Raw genomic sequence first — 22,625 nt, 5'->3', positions numbered from 1 at the left:
AAAGTAGTGTCAGAGTTCCAACGTAATGAGCTGATCATCTTGCCAATGTTCTTCCCACTTCTGCTTGCTCATCTCGTTGAAACTTTTACCAGGTTTAGTGTCACAAGGTTCTTGGCTCTTTATTTAGAGAAGAATAAGGGCCTTAGAAAGTCCACCTGGTTCTTTGTTTCCTTTGACTTCAGTTAACAGGTGCCAGTAACTGCTGCTATTTCCGAGAGGAACAAGAATAAATCGCTGGCACTTCTCACTACAGTGACTTGGCAGGCCTGCAATCTGATGGCTGTGTTGAGGCATGTTCTGTTTGGGTTAGAGCAACCTCTAGAGAGGAATACCAGGTCAGTTTATCTGTGATACAGAGCCTATTTCTGAGGCAGGGTGGCAGAACTCTCATGCATCGTACAGGTTTGCTTTTGTTTGGAATGTTTTCGTTTTGGTCACTTTTGGGGGTGTTTTTTAGGTTAAAATAGTTAAACTTCTCATTATTGTAGGGAGGTATCTTATCACTTCCAAATTACTTTATTTTACTTAGACGAATTTTAATTAATTACTGGCGAGTTGGCTACTTTACAAAAACACAGTCTGCTATTCCCGTCGGTATTCATTGTTGGACTTCTGTGGGGTTTTCTTTGAATGGAAGGGGTTATGCTGTCGGGGGGGGGCGGGGCTCCGCTCTCCCCCCGGCGGCCAGAGCGCCGGGGGCAGGGCGGCCAGCCCGCTCTGCCCCCGGCGGCCAGAGCGCAGGGGGCAGGGCAGCGAGCCCCGGCAGGGGCTCGCCTCTCTCCCCCGCCGGGGGGAGGGCGCCGGGGGGGAGGGCGGCCAGAGCGCCGGGGGGAGGGCGGCGAGCCCAGCCGTGGCCCCGCTCTCCCCGGGGGCCGGAGCGCCGCGCCGCCCCCCTCCAGGTGCCGCCCCAAGCACCAGCTTGAGTGCCTGGTGCCTGGAGCCAGCCCTGTATGCTGCAGAGATCCATATAAGTACCATTCATATGAAGCATGTTGTTATTACACGTGCTGGTGCCTGTGCTTATCTGGTTGAAATTTAAATGTCTCTGGATCCACAAGGTGGTGCTCAAATGAAACTCCAGAGTGTGATTCTATGGGGAAAATAGCTCATTGAACTCTGTTTACAGGTTTTTCTGAACAATAATTTATTCCTGGTTTGTTTTAGAGGGAGAAATAATAGGGGATTTATTTGTAACATAGATTCAAAAAAACCTTTTGTCCTTAACCAATGAGCTGTGGTTATTTGTGTATGATCTGTTACATCTTTGTCCATTAAAAATGGAAGACCGCCCCCCCATCACTTGGGCAAATAGGAAATGCACTAGTAACTTCTCTTGTTAGTAGCTTCTTCTGTTGGGTGTTTATAAAATTAGGACATTGAGATACAAAATCAAACCAAACTTGCACCTTTCCAAATTGCTAGATTTGGTGATGTTTGGAGTGTGATGAGAGGTCAGTTAGTGTAAAGATGAAAACCAACTGAAGTAATTCTTGACCTTTGCCAGATATTGATTGGACATTATATATAGCAACCACCTCCTCCTTCCTGAATTTTTATCCATCTTTGTGCCCCTGAAGCCAGTGCACTTTACTTTGTGAATACAGTATTGTATTTATTTGTTTCATCGTTACTATTGACTTGTTTCAGACATGCCCCAAAATGCATTAAAATATTTTAAAAAATCCTTCTTCTTACAGAGCATCAAAAATGTGCTTGGAACTGTACAAAACAGAAGTGGCCCATGTGGCCCAATGAGTTTACAGTCTAATTAGACATTGATAGTACAGGTCTTACCACAGTACACATGGAAACTATAAATGAGCAAAGGTCAGGCCTTCATGCAGTCAGTGAGTTTTGTTTATGAATTTGTTTTCGCCCTTTGCTTCCTGCTTTTCCACTCTCCAGTGCTTTCAGGATTACCAATGAAAGTCAAGATAAAGTGATATAAGGCAAGATTTTTTTTCCATATAGCTGTTGGTACTAAAAGCATCTAAACTGTATGTTAGAATGCTTTCTCTTCACCCTCTCCCCATGTTCTGTCTGCAGAAGTGTGAAGTGAAGACAATGTGATAGCTCTATACACTGGCAGAGTCTGTTTCCCAGTGTTCTGTTCCTAGCTCTGATGCTGCAGAGCCTTGCCTGCATCCCCATTCTCTCCTTCTCCTTCTTAGCAGGCCCAAATATAACTGCAATTCACACCTACAGTCACACTGGGAAGGGTAAGGAGTGAGGTGGTGCTGCAGTCAGGGATGGGCATTTGTTTGATCTTTTAGTGTTTTATACTTTCCCCCCAAGCCCCTTTGCCCCTCCTCACTGGTTGCTTGACTTTGCCTTGAGATAGGTAGGGCTACCATATGTCCGGATTTCCCCGGACATGTCCGGCTTTTCGGTCTATAAATAGCCGTCCGGGGGGGATTTCTAAAAATCTAAAAATGTCCGGGATTTCCCCCCGGTCGGCTATTTATAGACAGAAAAGCGGCGGCCAAGCGCCGCTGGGCAGCCAAAGCCCCTTCCCTGCTCCCCCCCATCCCCTGCAGCCTTACCAAGCCATCCGGCCCCGCAGCTGTCTTCCCCTTCCTTTCCTCCCCTGAACGCTCCGCCCCCCTGCTCCTTCCCCTCCCCTGCTTCCCGCGAATCAGATCTTCGTGGGAAGTCTGAAAAGAAGCAGGGGCAGGCGGGTGGCAGCATCAGGTAAGCTGGAGCTGGGGGGGGAGGAGAGCTCCGGGGAGGTGCGGCCCTGGCCGAGCGGCTCCCTCCAGCCCGGGCCGAGCGGCGCCCAGCGGCTCTGGCCCTGGCCCCAGCGGCTCGGGCCCGGCTCAGGCCCCGGGGCACCGGCCCCAGTTCCGGCCAAGCACGCCAGCCCGGCCCCGGCCGAGCAGCCACTCCGGCCCGGCCCGGGCCCCAGGGCGGCGGCCCTGGTTCCGGCCGAGCGCACCGGCCCAACCCCGGCCGAGCACCTCCGGCCCGGCCCCAAGCCCCGCAACCCCGGCCGGAGCACAGCCCGATTCCTGGGCTCTTTAAAGCCGGCCCTGGTCAGGGGACGGAGGGAGGGTTGGGGGTTCTGAGGGGGGCAGTTAGGGGGTGGGAAGTGGGAGGGAGTGGATGGGGCGGGGCAGGGCAGGGGCGGGGCTAGAGCGGGGCTCCTCCCCCCCCAGTGTCCTCTTTTTTTGCTTGTGGAAATATGGTAACCCTAAGATAGGGGTTGAGGCAGTCTTAAAGTGTGCACTCGAGTAACACTTTAACTGCTTTTATCTGTTCCCATTGTACTAACAAATCCATCTGACTAGGCAGAAGCAACATACACAGTCTTTGTCCTTTGTTTACACATATTAGTATAAGATATAAGAGTATCAAAAAGTCAAACCCAAAATTCTATCCCAGGCTAACAAACAGACCTATATACTAACACTGTAAAACAGTGGTGCCCGCTTTAGCCTGAGGGCCAAACGTTATCTTAAAAAGACCCAGAGGCTCCAGTCAATGTTGGGGCAGTTCCTCTGCCCTGTTCAGTTCTCTTTTCACAAAGGGAGAAGAAACCACCTACAAGTCTTCTGCTAGGGGACAGGGAGCTATAACTTGTGGCTGGTTCTCAGCTGCTTCTTTCTTTCTTTCTTTCTTTCTTTCTTTCTTCTGCTGCCCTGTGTGGGGTAGGGGAGCAATCCTCAAATACACGCTGTCCTAGGTTCAGAAGGAGCCGATTGAGCAGCTATCCTGCTTTCCTTGAGCCTCCCACAGCCTGACAGGGAAGGTGTTGATGGAGCAGAGCTGCTCCCAGGGCTGGGCTGTAGGAGAACGTGCCCCTTATTTCCTCGCTGTAATAACAAGGCTGATTCAAATACTGTCTAAAAGTAGCAGGGTGGGGTTCAAGGAATGTGGTTGTTTTTTTCAGTATATACAGATACACATCATCTTAACACAGCTCTCCTCAAAGGCCCCAATTCAGAGACTTGAGGGCCGCAAGTTGGATACCAGTGCTGTATATATGGGTAAATAATGCAATCGAGACTCTCCAATAGTACAGATATGGCCTTCTGGGAGAAAACATTTCAGTGGAGTAGCCAGGATTTACCATATTGTCCTAGGAGCAATTTGTGCATTTCCAAAACCCTCCGGTAGGGTTGGAGGTGGCTAGAAAGAACATGTTCAAACTGTGGATGGATTTGAGGTCTTTGACCATTACTTGAAGGGTCCATGTATGATAGAGTCATAGAATATCAGGCTTGGAAGGGACCTCAGGAGGTCATCTAGTCCAACCCCCTGCTCAAAGCAGGACCAATGCCCAACTAAATCATCCCAGCCAGGGCTTTGTCAAGCCTGACCTTAAAAACCTCTAAGGAAGGAGATTCCACCACCTGGTCTACACTGGCCGGGGGGGGGAGGTCGACCTAAGATATGCAACTTCAGCTACGTGAATAGCGTAGCTGAAGTCGGCGTATTTTAGGTCGATTTACCTGGCCGTGAGGACGGCGGCGAGTCGACCGTTGCCACTCCCTCGTCGACTCTGCTTCCGCCTCTTGCCGCGGTGGAGTTCCGGCGTCGACAGCAGAGTGATCGGGGATAAATGGATTCCCGATAGATCGATCACTACCCGCCTATCCGGCGGGTAGTATAGACGTACCCTTAATAACCCATTCCAGTGCTTCACAACCTTCCTGGTGAAAAAGTTTTTCCTAATATCCAACCTAAACCTCCCCCACTGCAACTTGAGACCATTACTCCTTGTTCTGTCATTTGCTACCACTGAGAATAGTCTAGATCTATCCTCTTTGGAACCCCCTTTCAGGTCGTTGAAAGCAGCTATCAAATCCCTCCTCATTCTTCTCTTCTGCAGACTAAATAATCCCAGTTCCCTCAGCCTCTCCTCATAAGACATGTGCTCCAGCCCCCTAATCATTTTTGTTGCCCTCCGCTGGACTCTTTCCAATTTTTCCACATCCTTCTTGTAGTGTGGGGCCCAAAACTGGACACAGTACTCCAGCTGAGGCCTCACCAATGCCGAATAGAGAGGAATGATCACATCCCTCAATCTGCTGGTAATGCTCCTACTTATACAGCCCAAAATGCCGTTAGCCTTCTTGGCAACAAGGGCACGCTGTTGACTCATATCCAGCTTCTCATCCACAGTAACCCCTAGGTCCTTTTCTGCAGAACTGCGGCCTAGCCACTTGTTCCCTAGTCTGTTCATGGGATTCTTCCATCCTAAGTGCAAGACTCTGCACTTGTCCTTGTTGAACCTCATCAGATTTCTTTTGGCCCTATCCTCTAATTTGTCTAGGTCCCTCTGTATCTTATCCCTACCCTCCAGCGTATCTACCACTCCTTCCAGTTTAGTGTAATCTGCAAACTTGCTGAGAGTGCAATCCATGCCATCCTCCAGATCATTAATGAAGATATTGAACAAAACTGGCCCCAGGACCGACCCTTGGGGCACTCCGCTTGATACCGGCTGCCAAGTAGACATGGAGCCATTGATCACTACCCATTGAGCCTGATGATCTAGCCAGCTTTCTAGCCACCTTATAGTCCGTTCATCCAGCCCATACTTCTTTAACTTGCTGGCAAGAATGCTGTGGGAGACCATATCAAAAGCTTTGCTAAAGTCAAGGAACACGTCCACTGCTTTCCCCTCATCCACAGAGCTAGTTATTTCATCATAGAAGGCAATTAGGTTAGTCAGGCATGACTTGCCGTTGCTGAAGCCATGCTGAATGTTCCTGATCCCTTTCCTCTCCTCGAAGTACTTCAAAATTGATTCCTTGAGGATCTGCTCCATGATTTTTCCAGGGACTGAGGTGAGGCTGACTGGCCTGTAGTTCCCTGAATCCTCCTCCTTTCCTTTTTAAAAGATGGGCACTACGTTAGCCTTTTTCCAGTCATCCGGGACCTCTCCCAATCGCCATGAGTTTTCAAACATAATGGCCAGTGGCTCTGCAATCACATCCACCAACTCCTTTAGCACCCTCAGATGCAGTGCATCTGGCCTCATGGACTTGTGCTCATCCAGCGTTTCTAAATAATGTAGTATACTCGTGAAGTGTCTTAGAATGTATGATTATAGTACAACTAGCAAAACCTGCTCAGCTGCTTGCCTCGGGTGAGTAGAAATTTGGACCCTGTAAATCGGCTGTGTGTGGCTGGGATGCTGCTGCCTTTTTGGAAGAGCAGAAAGGAAAGGAACAGAGTGACCCAGACACTGTCATCCCATAACAGGAGGGAGCAGCAGAGCTGTTTGCTCTTTTTCGGGGGACGAGGGGAAGAGAGGGAGTAGTGTCGCTAGAGCTGCTAGGTTTGTTGTCCCCAACAACTGGATGGGACATCAGTCTGTGGCTTACTCCCCATGAGTCACAGATCCTTTAAAAGGGGAAGTGGAGCAAAGAGCAGAGGCCCTAGGTAAAATGGAAGAGTTGGAAAACTGAGGGTCTGCTGTGTGCCTGAGAGAGTAGGCCGCAGCAGTAGAGAAATCCTGCAAAGGGAGGAGAGGGGACAGCATTGGTTGATTGTATAAGTGGCATTCTGAAAGGGTTAGAACTGAATGTGGAACTGTGCCGCTGTCAATTAACTATGCCTGGCTTTTGTTGGTGTAGCTGAGCAAGTATTTTTTACCAAGCCTCACTTTAGTGTGGCTCAACTGTGTGTGTGTGTGTGTGTGTGTGTGTGTGTGTGTGTGTATGAGGGGGAGGGATGTCAGGTAATTTTTCAAGCCTTGATTATAGTATGTGTACAAGAAAAGAGGCTCTTGTATTGCCTGTGGGTATACCTGTCACTTCAAAGATCAACATGAATTCCATTGGAAAGCCTAGCACAGGTCATATTTTCTTGTGTGTGGCTATCAAAGGGAATGGGCTATATCCTTTCCATCCATCTGTCTTCCCAATGTTTAAAGAATTCATTTTATTTTGTAGCAACTCACCAATCACATTCGAGATACACTGCCAGCCTTCAGGAGCAAACTTCAGAGCCAGCTGCTTTCTATAGAGCATGAAGTAGAGGCATATAAAAACTTTAAACCAGAAGATCCGACTAGAAAGACTAAAGCCTTACTGCAGTGAGTGTCCACTTCCTCCTCTCTGTATGTAAAATAGTTTCTCGCTTGTTTAAGCTTAAAGCTTAGGATGTTGATGTTTCCCAGTAAAAGGCAGATGCAGAAGGACACTTATACACTCTGCAAACTCCAAAGAGGTTATTGTGGCTGAAAGAATTATAATATTTTTAGCCACTTTCCATTTTAGAAAGATTTTTCCATAATTCATTTTAATAGTCATATAAGAATATGCTGGGCTGGATGAAAATCTTTTTGTTTTGTCCTACGCTGAGCATTATAATCTTGGGCTGTGGTTTGTGTACTCTGCGCTAAACTGGAACCCCCTGGAATGCCCGGTGTGGTTCAGGGAACCTTTTCTCACTTTTTAATCAAAAATACACGTTTTCTTAACATAGTTGTCTTTGCGTCAACTGCTGTTTATTATCATAGGGTTCCCTCATGGGACTCTATGTTCAGTATGAGTGCCAACCTATCTGGACATTTATATCAAGCCATACATAAAATCTAATTAAAAATAGCTGGTGTTTTTAAGAGAGTAAGCAGTATATATTTATAAAAAGACTTGAAAAACCTTATACTTGCTTGTGTCCGTTAGGAGTGGAGAAGGACATGTAGGTACCACTGTTAACCCTAGAAATATCATTTATTGGTAATAAATACAGTGAAATAAAAATGATATGAAAAGCTTAGCTTATGCATTGTTGAGTTTGTTTCTGTTTTGAACTTTAAGGATGGTTCAACAGTTCTCAGTGGACTTTGAAAAAAGAATTGAAGGATCAGGGGATCAAGTTGACACATTAGAACTATCTGGTGGTGCCAAAATCAATCGTATTTTCCATGAGCGTTTTCCTTTTGAACTAGTAAAGGTATGTGTCTGTCTTTCTTCCTTGCTTTGAGTTGTGTTTTTATATTTTCATATTCATTTTTATAGTGGCAGTGAAGTTACATTTCCTTTGAAGGTGTTCTAACAGGAAAACCCTTAATCAGAAGGAGTAAATTACACAAAAGGGCAGAATTATCACCAATACATAGGAAAGAAGTTTATTTTTATTTCTGGTTATGAACACCAAGTCACAATCTGAGATTGTTGTTGTATGCAATATTCAAAACTCAGTCATAATTCTACATTATTTTAAAATGGCTCAAATGTTTGCTTTCTGTGGCTTTAGCAAAAACATTTCCCCCTTTGCTCTCTAATTTCTCAATTTCATTTCCAGTATTCTTCCAAATTTGTAATGAATCAATCTTATTTTGTAACCAATATTTTTGTAACTACATGTCTTCTTGTACATACCTTGCAAAATTAGTCTTGGTAGAATTCAGCTGTTACATGTGACATCTTACATTTCTCTTTCTGCATGGATGAATGTCAAAACTAGTGGTCATGTTTTGATATTTATTCATGTCTGTCTCTTTTCCCCAGCTCTTACTATTTTCCCTACCTTTTCCATTGTTCTATCACCGTTGGCTGCTCTCCTCATCTTCTTTCTGGATAGATGGGGGCAGGTAAACAACTGCCTCTGATGTAACTCAGATTCTCTTCTTAGTGATGAGTACTTAGGTACCTTTTTAAAATTAGATCTGTGGAAAATAGCTATTAGTTTCGAGCTTTTTTTTGCCAGTTTGGTTTAGGGTGCAAAACATGCAAGCATTCATCCACAGGTTGTAAAAAAATGCAGGTTTTGTGTTAGAAAACTTTTTCTGCCTGAGACACCCTCTCTGCTCTTCTGCCAGTCCTACAGATAAGCCGTGTGTGTGTGCGTGTATCAGACTAACAGAATTTTAAAAATTAAATAAATGAAACACATTTCTCCTAAGGTGACCATCCCCAAATCCTACCATGAGTGTGTTTTGTAAACCCTGGTCTCTCTGGTTGTCTAGTAGGATGTTCTGCAGAATTGTTAAAAGCATTTGTGTATAATATGATTTTTATCCTTTGGTTCCTCTAGATGGAATTCAATGAGAAAGAACTGCGGAGAGAAATAAGCTATGCAATCAAAAACATACATGGTATCAGGCAAGTGCTTCCTATTTCTCCAGGTTCAGACACATCTACAGAAAACATAATCTTGTTAATCCATAAACACACTCATCACCTTCTCATCTGCCCGGCGATTGATTTAAAAAAAAATATATATCTCATGCCTGCATTTTTAACATAGCCATGAGAGTGGTGGCTCTCATGTCCACTAATTTGCATGGAGATTCCATAAGTCCCAGACAAATTTGGTGAGATCATGTACAGAGCAAGTCAACACAGTTCTTCTGGTTGTGCTGATCGCTGCTGTTAGAGCACCCACATATAAGACAAGATTTTTATGCAGCACCATGGCTGATGGAATTTGTTGATTGATGGATTGAAGGCACAAAATTCAGAAAAGAGAATGATTATCAATCATTTCTTTGCTTGGCTTTAGTTGCCTACCATATACATTCTATATCGAATGCAAAAACTATATGAAATGGACACTTCTGGGTTCAACCCAGACCAGTAAGGGGTTGTCACCATGTGCCCTGTAACCATGGGTGCCTCTGTGCTGTGCAGCTGTGGCTCGGAGCCCTGATACCTGCAGCGGACTCACAGCACAGTAGCCTCTCCGTGGCTTTCACCAGCCTGGTTACTCCTTGAAGGGTAACACCAATAGCCCTTGTAGCCATGTTTCCCCCAAACGGGTTTCCCTGTAGTATCCAGTCCCTCCCACTAGAACATTCACAAAACCTTATCAAGTTCTCCTCTCCTTTAAAGAGACAGTACACAGCAGTCTATTAGCTTACCTGAGGTTCACACCTTCCCCTTCAATCACAGCACTGAGTTGGTTTATAGTGAAAGTAAAACCAGTTTATTAATAAAAGGACATGGGTTTAAGAGATATCAAGTAGAAGGAATAAGCATAGGAATGATCACAAACAAACAAAAGTGAAAATATGCTATTAAGACCGAAACTCAACAAACTAGAGTCTTTTGTTCATATTCGTTTTTTCACCATAGTCCTTCTTCCAGCATAGTCCTTAGCCAGGATCCAAACACAGTTCACAGCGCTTGGTTTCTTTGTGTCCGCAGGTGAAGGATGACGTAGTGGTTTACTCCCCCTCTCTTTATAGCCCAGTAAACCTTTGAAATGTATTCTTCTGAAGTGTACCTCCAGGTAAAGTTCCTTTCCCCTGCTGGGTGTAGACGCCATGCTGGTTTCTCCCCAGCTGGTGATTTTAACAATGCAAATTATCTTCCTGCAATCTCAAATTTGTAATCTGAACATGTGCATTACATCATCTGCTTTCTGGAGTGTTCTGATCTACAGCCGGGTTGTGTGTGCTGTTCATGAGTGCGGATGTATATAAGCAATTCTCAAAGGAAAGAAAAATAGTTTTGTTGTTGTTAAAGGAATGAAATTCTAATCAAAACAAAATGGTGTTAATGTTTTCTATCATTTTCTTTTAAAAAGTCTAGGATAGCACTTGGGCTTATCACATATTGTGCCGTCCCCACCCTCCATACATTGGCATTATGGCTAAAGAAATAGATAGTTTAGGTAAATATTTTGCTTCATTTTTAAGGGCAGCCACTATAGGTTGAACATTTCTGTGACACATTGGCCCATTGGTGGTTCACTACTCTGTCAGCAACTCTTGTCAGCCCTAGCATGCTCAGTGCACCTCACATACTGTTGTCATGGTATTTATCCAAAAGGTGGCATGTAAGAAATCATTGGAAAACTAGTAATATTCTTGCATGATGTATGTACATTTAATTACAAAACTTATACTCTACTTACATCATGCAAGAATATTAATGATCAGTGAATTATTATTTTTTGATTTATTATAGCCCACTTTTTGGATAAATATTATGACAACGGTGTGTGAGGGTGCACTGAGCAAACATTAACAAGACCTTTAACACAGTTTAGTTTTGATTAGAATTTCATTCCTTTAAAAAAAAATCCAAAAACTATTTTGTCTCCATAGAAAGCAGATAAGGTAATGCACGTGATCAGATTACAAACTTGATGCTGTTTGGAGCTTGGTATGTAGACACTACTGAAACTCAGGGTTGTTAGAATTTGGGATGTTGATGCTGTTCCAGATGGATTGAGCATTTGCCACCGAAGGCTGGCCGTCAGAAGACGTAGGCATCATATGTTAAGGATTTCAGTGCAGGATTGGTTCAGCATTGGCACAGACACTGACACAAAGCTTGTCAAGCTTGTTTCACAGTATATCATGGATGCTTTCTGGCTTTGCTCTATTGAAGTATTCATATTTATGCCTCTTGAATCATGTTATGATCGTGGATCTGACCATTTTCCCAAGGTGCTGAAGCTCTCTAGGAAGATGAATTCTGGAATATACAAATAAATATTCCCATATGTGTTCTACTTATTCCAGATTCTTCATCATTGCATATCTGTTCAGCCAGTGAAGGTTTCATATTTGCTAATTATGGGCAAAAATGAGCAAGTGCATCCAAAGGTATATAGGAGGATGGAAACCCAATGGCCAAGAGATTGCATAGGCTCTACTGGTACCTTTCTGCCAGGCCTTGATGTATTATTGGGCTCCTTCCTGTTGATGAACATTTGACACACTTCTATATATTTGTTTGTTACTACCCACACTACTCATGAAGTCTCAATATATCCACCTTTAATTATGTTTATTGGTCTTATGAGTAAAGGAATATTCCAGTAATCCTTCCTGGGAACATGATTCACAGGGTTTAATTCTCTATGACCTTGTGTAGCTGACACTATCTTGGTCCACACACTGGGGATTGAACTGGGAAACTCCAGAGCTAAAGGCATGAACTGCTATAGTTTCCGCTAAAGATCTAAGACTGTAGCTGGGCATGTAACAATGTAGCCAAGGGCTGTAACAACTCATTTTCACAGTTTCAGGGTAGTTGCACCTCGGGGGCCTGTTGAGGGCACCCACTTAATAGCTGGGAGCCAGAAACCTTTGCCTCTTTTGGGCTGAAACCCACAACTCTCTCCCTCTTGACTGGGGTTTAAGGCTGCACACAGGGCCGTCCTTACCCATATGCAAAGTACGCAACTGTGTAGGGCACTAGGAAATTTGGTGCACCAAATTTCCTGGTGCCCTGCTCAGCTGTGTGCTGCTCCAGTCCCTGCTCTGCCTCTTCCCCATGGCCTCCGCCCCAGCCCTGCCCCACTCCACTCCTTCCCCAAAGCCCCAGCCCTGCCTCTTCCCGCCCCTGCTCCAGCCCAGCCCTGCCCCCCATTCCCCTGAGGACTGAAGCAGGGCCGGGCCTGCACTCACCGGCAGCGGGAAGTGCAGCGGCCTGGCCCTAGCCATGCTGCAGGTGAGTGCTGGGGGGTGGTTCCCCCCTGTGCCCCAAGCAGCCCCCCTGCCCCATGGAGGCCTGGGGCCAGCTCCCCCCCCCCCACAGGGGGGCTGCGTAGGGCCCCAGAATAGCTAGGGACGGCCCTGGCTGCACAGCTCCCTGCCTTACACTGTGATATCCCCAGCAAGCCAACCTGCCTCAATAGGCCAGCACCTGCACTTTGCTTGTTACCAGAGGGCTCTGAAGAGTATAATTGCCAGCAGTTCCAAGTTACCATACAGCGCTTTCCACGCAATCACACTTATTCTTCAGATAAAGGCATTACAGAGAAAACATATATTTTAAAACAACATTGCTGTATACATGCTAACAGCTTACCATCAGTCTTATGGGGCCCCAGTAGGACAAAGTCCTCTCAACTCTTCTGCAAGGGTTGGGGTCCCCCTTGGACAGCAGGTCATTTCTGTTTGCTGGAAGAAGGCCCTGAGTCAGTTTAAGTTTGGCCTGTTTATCCAAAATTCCTTCCTTTTGTCTTTTGGTCTATGAGTATCCAGTTTGCACTATTTTAACCCTTCTGCCAGGTGAAGCCAGCAGCAACAAGGGCCAGGTTCAGTATCTAGGGGTTCTCTTTCAACAATACAACACAAAACTGGCGCGAGCCCCAACCCAGTGACCTGGGACAACTGCACACCACCCCCTGGGTGCCTCTAAGAGGCAATACTTCCCCTCTCGTAAAGCACAGAGTCTGAGTGTAGCAAAAACTTTTAATAAAAGGAGGGAATTAACTCAGCATGAATTTGGGAACACACCGCAACTAGGGCTCATAAACACAAACCATGAGCAAAAGACCCACCCCCAAGTAAGTTGGGCAGTGTCCTTTTCCCCTCAGGGTCTTAAGTCCAGCAACCCAAAAGTCCCTTTAATGTGCCCGTCCCTTCTCTGTACGCCACTCACAGTTGCTGTCCTTGGCCAGTGCAGCCCCAGAGTTCAGAGGTTCATCCGCAGAGTTCACCTCCCACCCTGTGTGGAAGGCGGGGTGCTGGTGGTGGTAAGGTAGCACCTTACACGCTTCACTGCTCGGGCACTCGCTTGTTGCCCCAAGGGCTGATTGCCACGCCTCTGCAAGGCTCTGCTCTAGCCCTTTCCACAGCCGCTCTGCTGGTCATGCCTCTCTGCCAGCCGCCCCGGGGGCCACTTGCCATGCCTCTCTGTCAGCTGCCCTGCAGGCCACTTGCCACGCCTCTGCACCAGCTGCTCACTTGCCACACTTAACACAGCTCTCTGTGATTTCAGCTGCTAGAAGGGGAGCCTCACTGCTGGTGCACACTGGACAGTCTCTTGCAATAGAAACACTGTCCCAAAGTTGGTCTAATACTTAGACCTAGATATCAGTGATTTCAGCTCTGCAGTCTGTAATAAGACTCTCAATTGAGTCCAAATTAGCTCATTTATTATGCCATGGAGAGAGGAAGGGTCAAAGGGTGTCTAGGACCCTTAAACAGGGCCCACGCTACCAGGTACAAGTACCTGTTCCTACCCTCTCTCAACTCATTGGGTTTTGGAACCCATGTCCCCTGCCTAGCGAGTGCTGTTCAGTTGGGTGAGAGTCCCTCCACTGGGGTATGCCAGGTACAATTCTGCTGCCCTCGGTTCACACAACAAGGATAGCAACCCTTTATTATTCCTACCCCAATAACAAGGAGACTGGGGATTTAACACCAGCCACAAGTGATCATTTGGGCAAGCAGTCCCATCATGCTGAGCACCTAGGCAGGGTGGGTGTGTCCATGCAAATGAGATCAGCTTCTGAAATCTTTTTCCACAGCTCACCACTAGATGTCGGGGAGAGCTCATCCAGACTCTGCTTACACATGAACCTTCCCAGGAGATAGTACCTGGTTTTGGTTCCTGGAGGAAATGTGGCAGACCTTCCCTATGGAGTAGAACAGAATCACACATAAACTGTTCATATAATACAGTGCAGCCCAATGATACCTTAATTTAATAAGGTCCCATATCTGGCAGTAAGTTGCCATATCTGTCACACTCAGATCCTCTGCAGATCAGCACAAAGCAGGACTTGTAACAAGCTCATCAGTGGATTACACTTGTACTTACTAATATCTGTGCAGAGTGCAAATAAATTCCATTCAAACTTGGTAACTTTTTACACCCACATTGCACAGGGGTTAAGTCAAGACACCAGAGAGCCAGAATCAAAGTGTGTCACACATCTGCAATGAACTTGTTCTGCCGGCAGAGTACATTCCAAGGTCAACTGGATTACACAAATTCCCGTTTACAACTTGCATTCTTTTTAAACTAGGGGAGACTTATAGCTACATTTCCCTGGCATTGGATAGGAGTTATTGTTTCTAACTCCAGTTATCTGATACTGTCAGAGCTTTACTAACTAGACAAAGTTCATTCCTATGTCTATTTACTGCATGAAGTTTCACCTTCATTATGTTTCTCTTTCAACTGTTACCCTAGATGCCTGCTGATGCCCCAAAGGACTATATAAATTCCTCTGGGACATACCATGGGAGCTTTCTAGTGAAGGTTATGACTTAGCATCCATCACCTGCTAAAAACTGCATAAACACATGATATTGCATTGCTTGTAAGGGGTTCTTATTTCTGTGAGCCTAATAGATGATTCTTTATTTAGGCTCAGAATGAGACCTGGGGAGTACTGGATGAGGACAACTTATTGGACTCTAAAAGATGGCTTATAAACACTGATGACAATACCCTAAACCATGCAGGACTCTCATGGTAGACAGTTCATAAAATGTTTCTGGAGTACAGTCCGTTGCTTGGCTCCTCTCAGCTGTGATTTTGATAGATGCCTCAGGCGTAAGTTGGGATGCCCACTTACACTGTCTCTAGGTACATGGGGTTTCAAAATTCATAGAGATCTAGGATTACAAATTTCTTGGAATCCAGAGCAATATAGATGGTAGGGGGAACTTTGTTTCCTTACATCCGTGACAAATCTGTACTGATTTTGACAGACATCACCACAGCCATGTATCATATGCACTAGTAGGGGGAGCTCATTCCTGTTGTTTGTGTCAAGAAACTGTCTAGCCTGAGGAAGTGGTGCATTCCAAATCAAGTTGCACCTCTAGCTCTCTGTTTTTTTTTCCATGCAAGAACATGGTCTTGGCAGGCAGCCTCATTCTTAATTTATCAGCCCCATCATGAGGGGTTTTTCAAGTTTTTGTCCATGTCGATATTCCAAACTACAGGGATCCTTCAAAAAGCTCCCTTTGTCTTGAAGGAGAATTCATTGTGCCTTCAGTTTTTATTCTGTAGGAAATAGTGATCCAAAATCCTTGAACAGCTTTCTTCTAGCTTGGAGCCATACTCTGCTGTATACCTTTATCCCTGTATGCTTCAGCAATGGTACCGATTGCAAGAGTTCTGTCCTTTGTGGGCATGTCAGTATTTATATTTGGATCTGTTACCCCTGCCGCTGAAACATCTAGTCTGCCTTTCAGTTCTTCCACATCTGTTTTCACAGTATCAAAGTCAAATGCATTATCCAGGTCTGAGATTCCTAAATATCATGGCTTGCAATGTGGTGTATTGTGAAATTCTGATCTGGAGTCCTCTTAAGCTATTAAGCGAATATTTCTGGAAAGTCGTAAATCTTTGAGGAAAACCTATGCCTTAAAATGGAAAAGATTTTCAATTTGTGCTGCTGACCAAGACTGTGCATCTTCCACTTCTTCAGTGCCTTGTATTGTTTGCTGTCTCTAAATGACCGATTTACTGAGGAGTTCAATGTGGGTTCATTTTGTGGAAATATCTGTAACTTGTGTTTGGAGGAGGTGAAATACTTGGTTTGGGATGGGCTGGTTGTCTTATATAGGGATGATTTGTCTGTTTTCAGATTAGTATTAGCACATAGGATTCCAGAGAGACACTTTATAAGAGAATGAGGACAAATATAATTGTCCAGCCAAGGATTATCCATATTTGCACATTCTACAGTGAAACAATTTCTGAAAGGACAATTGCATGTTTTTTCCACCCACTTGAGAACAAATACTCTCCTTGAAATTAAATTTGATGCTCATGTGATTTGATATCACTGTGGGAGCCCTTTGGAAAATATTCTTTACATCACCTGTACTTACAGCATTGCTAGAATGGGTGAGATCTAAGTCCTGATGGCTGAATTCCCTTAAAATAAAGATAATGTGATACCATCCTTTACCTGATCTTGATTTACCAGGACTTTTCTCTGAACCTTATAACTTACAGGGGAGGTAATGTTATATAGGCTAGGTCAGTGTTTCTCAAAGTGTTGGGTGTTCCTCTTTGGCATGGTGTGAAGGACAACTGTGCTTGAGAGAAGCATGGAAGTTGTATACATTAAGCTTCAACAACACATGGCAGGGTAGTCAGGTGAACATGACTTATTTCATTTTCCTAAAGCGAGGCTCAGCTTTAGAAAGTTTGGGAAAACACTAGTCTAGATGTTAAAGAGCTCTTGGCTATGGCTTAGGTAGGACCAAACCCTTTTGTTAGTCTTCCATATTATTTGTAGCATATGGAGTTAAATCCAGGGGCCCAGAGATTGTTTCAGTGAATTAGAACCTGTAGGCAGATCTGCTGTGAGCTACTATGTGTCCCAATACTTTGGGATCTAAAGTCACGCTCCCCTTGATCCAAAGCCCTTTGCCCAACGTATCTAAGAAAATATCTCCTTTGTGGACACTTCAGGCTGCTACCTTGAACTCAGTGCTTACATTTATAAAGCATTATTCTTGGCTTGTCAACTAGATGGGATGGTCAATTTGGGATAGCAGTGCTATGATCTTCACTTTTCTTTAGACCTATATCCTTAAAGGCTGTGTGACTTCTAGTTAATATCTCTTAAGTGGGGCTCTACAGGCAGTTTTTGAAGGAGAAATAAGTGCTATTTGTCTGTCTAACTAGTCTGTGAGATGTCAGTCTATATAGGTCTACATGCACCACTCAACTGCCCTGCTTCTTCAGAGTCTTTGTAAAGGGTTTTGAATAGGTGGGAGAAGGACTTTTGATGTGTTTGGGGATGAAAGGAACTTGGATTATGGATTTTTCTGTAACTCTATCCAAATGGTCAGTCCTGTGCGAGTGAGCAGTAGCGCCAGTTGTCACTGCTTTTAGATGGTTTTGACTCTGTCTGCTGAAGGTACATGTGCATACCACAAGTGTAGCTTTACAGTATACTTGCCATCAGCTTGATGAACCACAGTTGCAGGTTAAGTGGACTTTTTATTTTTTTCATTAAGACGCCACAATTTAAAAAATAATCACATTAATTTTCATATTAAATCTTCTGTTTAAAGACAGACCAAGTGAGTGCTGTGCTAGGCCTTGCGTGTCATTTTCATCTGACTATTTTTATAGTTGGCCTGTCACTCCCTGAAAATGAAAATGCTGTCTGATGGAAATGCTGGCCAACAATTGCCCATACTGTAGCTGCATGAATGGTGGACCCCTAAGAGATAGTGACTGTGCACTCTCCCTCCATGCTAAACTATTAATTTGAATCTCTAATTCACCATTTTCTTAATCTACACACCCCATAATTCACATGTAAAAACCCAATGGTCTCATTCCATTTCTCAGTAATGGTTTAATAACAGAGACAGTGCTGTATTAAGGTCTAATATTACTAATACTTCATTACTTTTACAAACTAAACTACAGAGCATATGCTATGAGCTGTTATCATAACTGAACAGCACTTGTCAAATGAGTGCATCATGTTGTTACTAATAAACATATGCTGTATTTAGACTTCTTTAAGCTAGTCATTCATCTTGCAACTTGCAGAATCATTTTGTTTATATCATAATGAAGTTTGTGACTCTGTTTTACATTCAATATAAAAAGTTGTATTCTTTTCCCTAAAGTTTTCCTTCAGTATCTTACATGTTTTATTATATGTCCACAGAACAGGTTTGTTTACTCCAGACATGGCCTTTGAGGCTATAGTTAAAAAACAGATAGTGAAGCTGAAAGGGCCTTGCTTAAAAAGCGTGGATCTGGTGATGCAAGAGTTAATCAACACTGTCAAGAAATGCACTAAAAAGGTAACTTCTGAATGGGTTCATTAATAGTTGAAGTGCACTTGTCAATCTAGTGTTATGGTAGATAATATAATGGGCAAGATGCTTTGCCATGTGGCTCTACTCAGAAAAACGATGCAATGATATGAGATGGTATGGTTCTACATTTGTGTCTTAGTTGCTTTCTTATCCAGTTTACTCAGTTTACAAATAAAAAGTACTGTAATACTGATCTTGGTTTCTGATGCTCAAAATGGCTTGTTTCTAGATCTTGCATCATCGCCGGCGTGGTTTGTTTTTTCAGGGAAAAAAAAGTCAAGTGCTGGCCCCATTTTCACCTGTATAACCATATTGCTGCAGTTGGTGTTGTATGGCTATTACTGAAAGCATAATATAGAGAAAATGGGATCATATAGATGGCCCTGCAAATTAAACGTAATTAACATTTTTGTTGAGGCATAAGCCAGAAAAATCCAGCGTCGGAAGTTGTCTTTGCAGCACTGGCAATAGGAAAAAGTAGTAGTCTTTCTTTTGTCACTAAAGAAAGTAGATCAGATTCCAAATATATTCAGAGAGCAGTTCTGCTGAGTAAAAAACATTTTTGCACAGAAACTTTTCAGAGTAGAACCATACTTAAGTGTCCAAGTGGTGAAATACCCTCCTGTGCTGTTTCTCATATATGCAAATCCATAACTCATCATCACCAACTTTCAAGAGGCTACAAGGTAGAAACATGAGAAAATCCAATCTCCCCTTGATTTGCCCACACTTACCCCACTGGGAGTTATGCATGTGGGTGGAAGGATGAACTAGTCTGAAGAATTGCAGAACGAATGTAGGAAACAAATTGCATTGGAAAGAACTGTTGTGCAGTTGGCTTCCCTAAAGTAAATGGTGTGTGTGTACTCAATAATGAAACGTTAATTTAAGGTCCCGACAAGTATAGTAAAATGAGTATAGTATGAATGAGTATTCTGGCTGATTGGTCTGCATACAGTGTGTACCTGGGTTTATTTATACTTTTTAAAAAGAAAACCTTTTATTTTCCTATTGTGACTAAAAAATTCAGGTTTTAGTGTGGAACTGAATTCAATATAGAAATCAGAAGTCAGTTGTATATGCCTTGGTTATAGGGGATAACATTTTCAAGTGTCAAAGTCTGATTTTCAAAAGTGGCTTAGCCTCCTAAGTGCCTTAATCACTTGAAAACTACCTATGGTCAAAAGTGGATCCACAGTGACTACCATTAACTGTGGCTGAAAATGGTTTAGGCCCCAGATAAGGCCAAAATGCTTTTAATAACAATGATGGAAAGCATGTGCGAGTCGCAGTGGTGGGCTAGTCATCTGTCCTTGTGTCTTAATCTTGGGAACATCGGAATTTTTGTACTGGATCAGACCAACGGTCCATCTCATCTAGTAGCTTGTCAGTACCAGATACTTCATAGTTTCTTCCTAGTCCCCACAGAGTTGGTGGTTGATTTTTGCCTCTGAAATACTCTTGTGTTTATATTCCTTATAATTTGTTACCCAGTCTCATAAACGTCTAATCCTCTTTAATCCTAAACTCTTGACCTCAATCTCCTGTGCCAGAACAATTATGTGTTTAAAGGTTTCCTTTTAATCAGTTTTAAACGTGTGGCCTTTTTCATGTCCTCTTTTATACAATGAGAAGAGGGTAAATGGGAACTCTTAGTTTATTTTCCATATCATTCACTTGTTCTATACCTTTGCTATGCCCTCTCTTATTAGTCCCCTCATTAAACTATACGCTCCTTTAAAAAAAATAAAAAAATTATTGGCTTGTAAAGAGCCCTAGTCTTTTAAACTTCCCCTCAGAAGGAAGTCTTTCTATGTTTCTAATCATTTTCAATGCCCTTCTCTAGAACCTGTCTATTTCTGCTAGATCCCTTTCTGAGATGGTAAGAACAGAACACAATATTCAAGGTAAGGGCAGGTTATCAATTTATTTAATGCCAGTATTACATTTTCAATACCCTCTGTTCCTTTCTTAATACAACCTAACTTCTTGTTTTGTTTTTTTAGACCTCCATTGCACATTAATTGGGTGTCTTCATTGTGCTATCCTCAGTGATACCTGGATCTTCTTCCTAAGCAGTTATGGTTTAGATCCAACCATATGTGGGGGCTGTAAAGTGTTCCTTCCAATGTACATCACCTTACATTTCTTTTCCATGAATGTGATCTACAATAGTTTTGCCCAATGATCTACTTGGCTAGGACTTTCTGTAGTTCTTGGTCGTCTTTTGTCCTGACCAACATAAATCATGTCATTTGCAAATATTGTCATTTCACTGATTACTTTCTTGTACAGATCACTGATACCTATTTTAAACACTGCCAGTCCTAGTCCAGATTCTTTGGGCACCCCATGATTAGCATCTTTCTTTGATGAAAGCTGACAGTTTATTTCCTCTATTTGTTTTGTCTCTTAACCAGTTTATAATGATGACAGTTCTTTAGGTCAGTATGTTAGGTCCCTTAACAGTCTAAGGGATGTTATAAAAGGCTTTTTCAAACATGTAAATAAATAACTGACTCTCCTTTATCCACTTTCTTATTGTCACTCTCAAAGATCAATAGTTCTTTTTCAGAAACATGCTGTTTTGTCCCTATCCTATCCTGTGTCTGTTCATGTTTTATGCTATTATCTCTGATTTCAAACAATGTGCCTGGTAAGGCATGCTGATCTGTAGCTTTCACAATCTTGTCTTTTTAAGAGAGAGACACAATGGTGGTTTCCTTATGGTCCTCTAATATAGCAGCTTAATTTTATTAGATTACATTTCCTCAGTAGCTTAGCTACTTCATTCTTATGTACCATCAGAACTCTAGGTATACCATATGATCCTGGGGACTTATTTAATTTCACTTTCTTCCAGCACCTCTCTTTTGACATGTAAGTCTCTGACAGGGCTTCATCTTTATTACCTGAAAAGGGTAAGTCTGACATAAGTATTTCCCAACATACTCTATGCTGCAGACTGATGCACAGAAGTAGATGGGCAAAATTTTCAGAAGCACTTAAGACCAATTTTTCAGAAGCAACTCAGGCACCTTAGGAGACTAATTACCATTTTCTCTCAGGGGCTGCCCATCCATATAGGCGAACTAGGCAGTCACCTAGGATGCCAAGTTAAATGGGGCGCCAAATTCAAGGAAAAAAATTAAATTAAAAAAAAAATAAAATGAAAAAGATGAAAAAAATACAAATAAAATAACGAAGATGTCATTTTTTCAATTCCCGTGCGTGTACAGAGGGATTATGAATTATAATTCATTTCTCTACATTTCTGAGAATTTATTATGTCAAATCTTTTATTTACTGCAAAATAAATAATATTTTAGTGAAATTTTTTTTCAACTTGCGACATAGGGTCAAAATGACCCACTCCGCAATTTTGATAAGCAATAACTCAGCCACAATGAAACACATCCGCCAACGGCAAGAGCTGCAATGCTAGTGACAGCCTAACTTGAATATACATCAAGGTTTCATAGCCGGAAATTCATGTAGAGCGGAGAGTCGGCATTGACTCGTGAAAATTCAAAAGACATTGATGCTACAGATTTGTGTAGTGAGCTTCAGGCTTTTTCAATATGACTTAAGAAACATTCCACTCCTGAAGAAGTACTGAAGTTTTATTGTGAAAATAAACTCAGACAGTTTTCCAAACATTTTTATAGTTCTACGCGTTCTTTTAACTTTGCCAGTTTCCGTAGCTACTGGGGAACATACCTTCTCAAAGTTAAAATTGATAAAAACATATCTGCACTCAACAATGGTACAAGAGAGACTTGTTGGCCTTGCCACAATGTCAATAGAGCATGAAATAGCTGGAAAACTGGATCTAAAAGAACTAGTGACTGAATTTTCAAAACTTAAAGCAAGAAAAGTCATGTTTTAAGATCATCCAACCCCTCTTCTCATTCCTGATGGCCCTGGGACCCTTGCCCCCATTCATTCCCCCTGTTCCCTGCCCTCTGACCACCCTGACCCCTATCCACCCCCCACCCTCCCGAACTCCCCTGCCCTCTATCGAACACCCCTCCCTGCTCCCTTACCGTGCTGCCTGGAGGTGGCTGGCGGCATTACAGCCGTGCCGGGCCGTGCAGCTGGAGCTGGACCGGGCTGAAGCTGCGGGGGAAGGGGAACAGCCGGGAGCTCAGGGGCCGGGCAGGAGAGTCTT

At 43.5% G+C, this 22,625-nt stretch overlaps 1 protein-coding gene across 3 annotated transcripts in view; it reads left to right on the top strand.

Moving 5' to 3' along the window:
- The window catches only part of LOC112107415 (dynamin-3), a 309,995-nt gene that overhangs the window by 86,441 nt on the left and 200,929 nt on the right, over positions 1 to 22,625 (top strand). For all 3 annotated transcript variants that reach the window (XM_026656091.1, XM_026656092.1, XM_026656090.1), the window contains exons 7-10: positions 6,903 to 7,045; positions 7,773 to 7,908; positions 8,992 to 9,059; positions 18,301 to 18,439. In XM_026656091.1, coding sequence (XP_026511876.1) covers positions 6,903 to 7,045; positions 7,773 to 7,908; positions 8,992 to 9,059; positions 18,301 to 18,439 — 486 coding nt within the window. The remainder of the gene's footprint in view (positions 1 to 6,902; positions 7,046 to 7,772; positions 7,909 to 8,991; positions 9,060 to 18,300; positions 18,440 to 22,625) is intronic.

The sequence above is a fragment of the Terrapene carolina genome, unplaced genomic scaffold (assembly GCF_002925995.2).
Source record: "Terrapene carolina triunguis isolate 2854851 unplaced genomic scaffold, T_m_triunguis-2.0 Scaffold212, whole genome shotgun sequence".
Taxonomy (NCBI): domain Eukaryota; kingdom Metazoa; phylum Chordata; order Testudines; family Emydidae; genus Terrapene; species Terrapene triunguis.
Note: the sequence above shows the minus strand (reverse complement) of the source record. Positions and strands in the feature narration are given on the sequence as shown.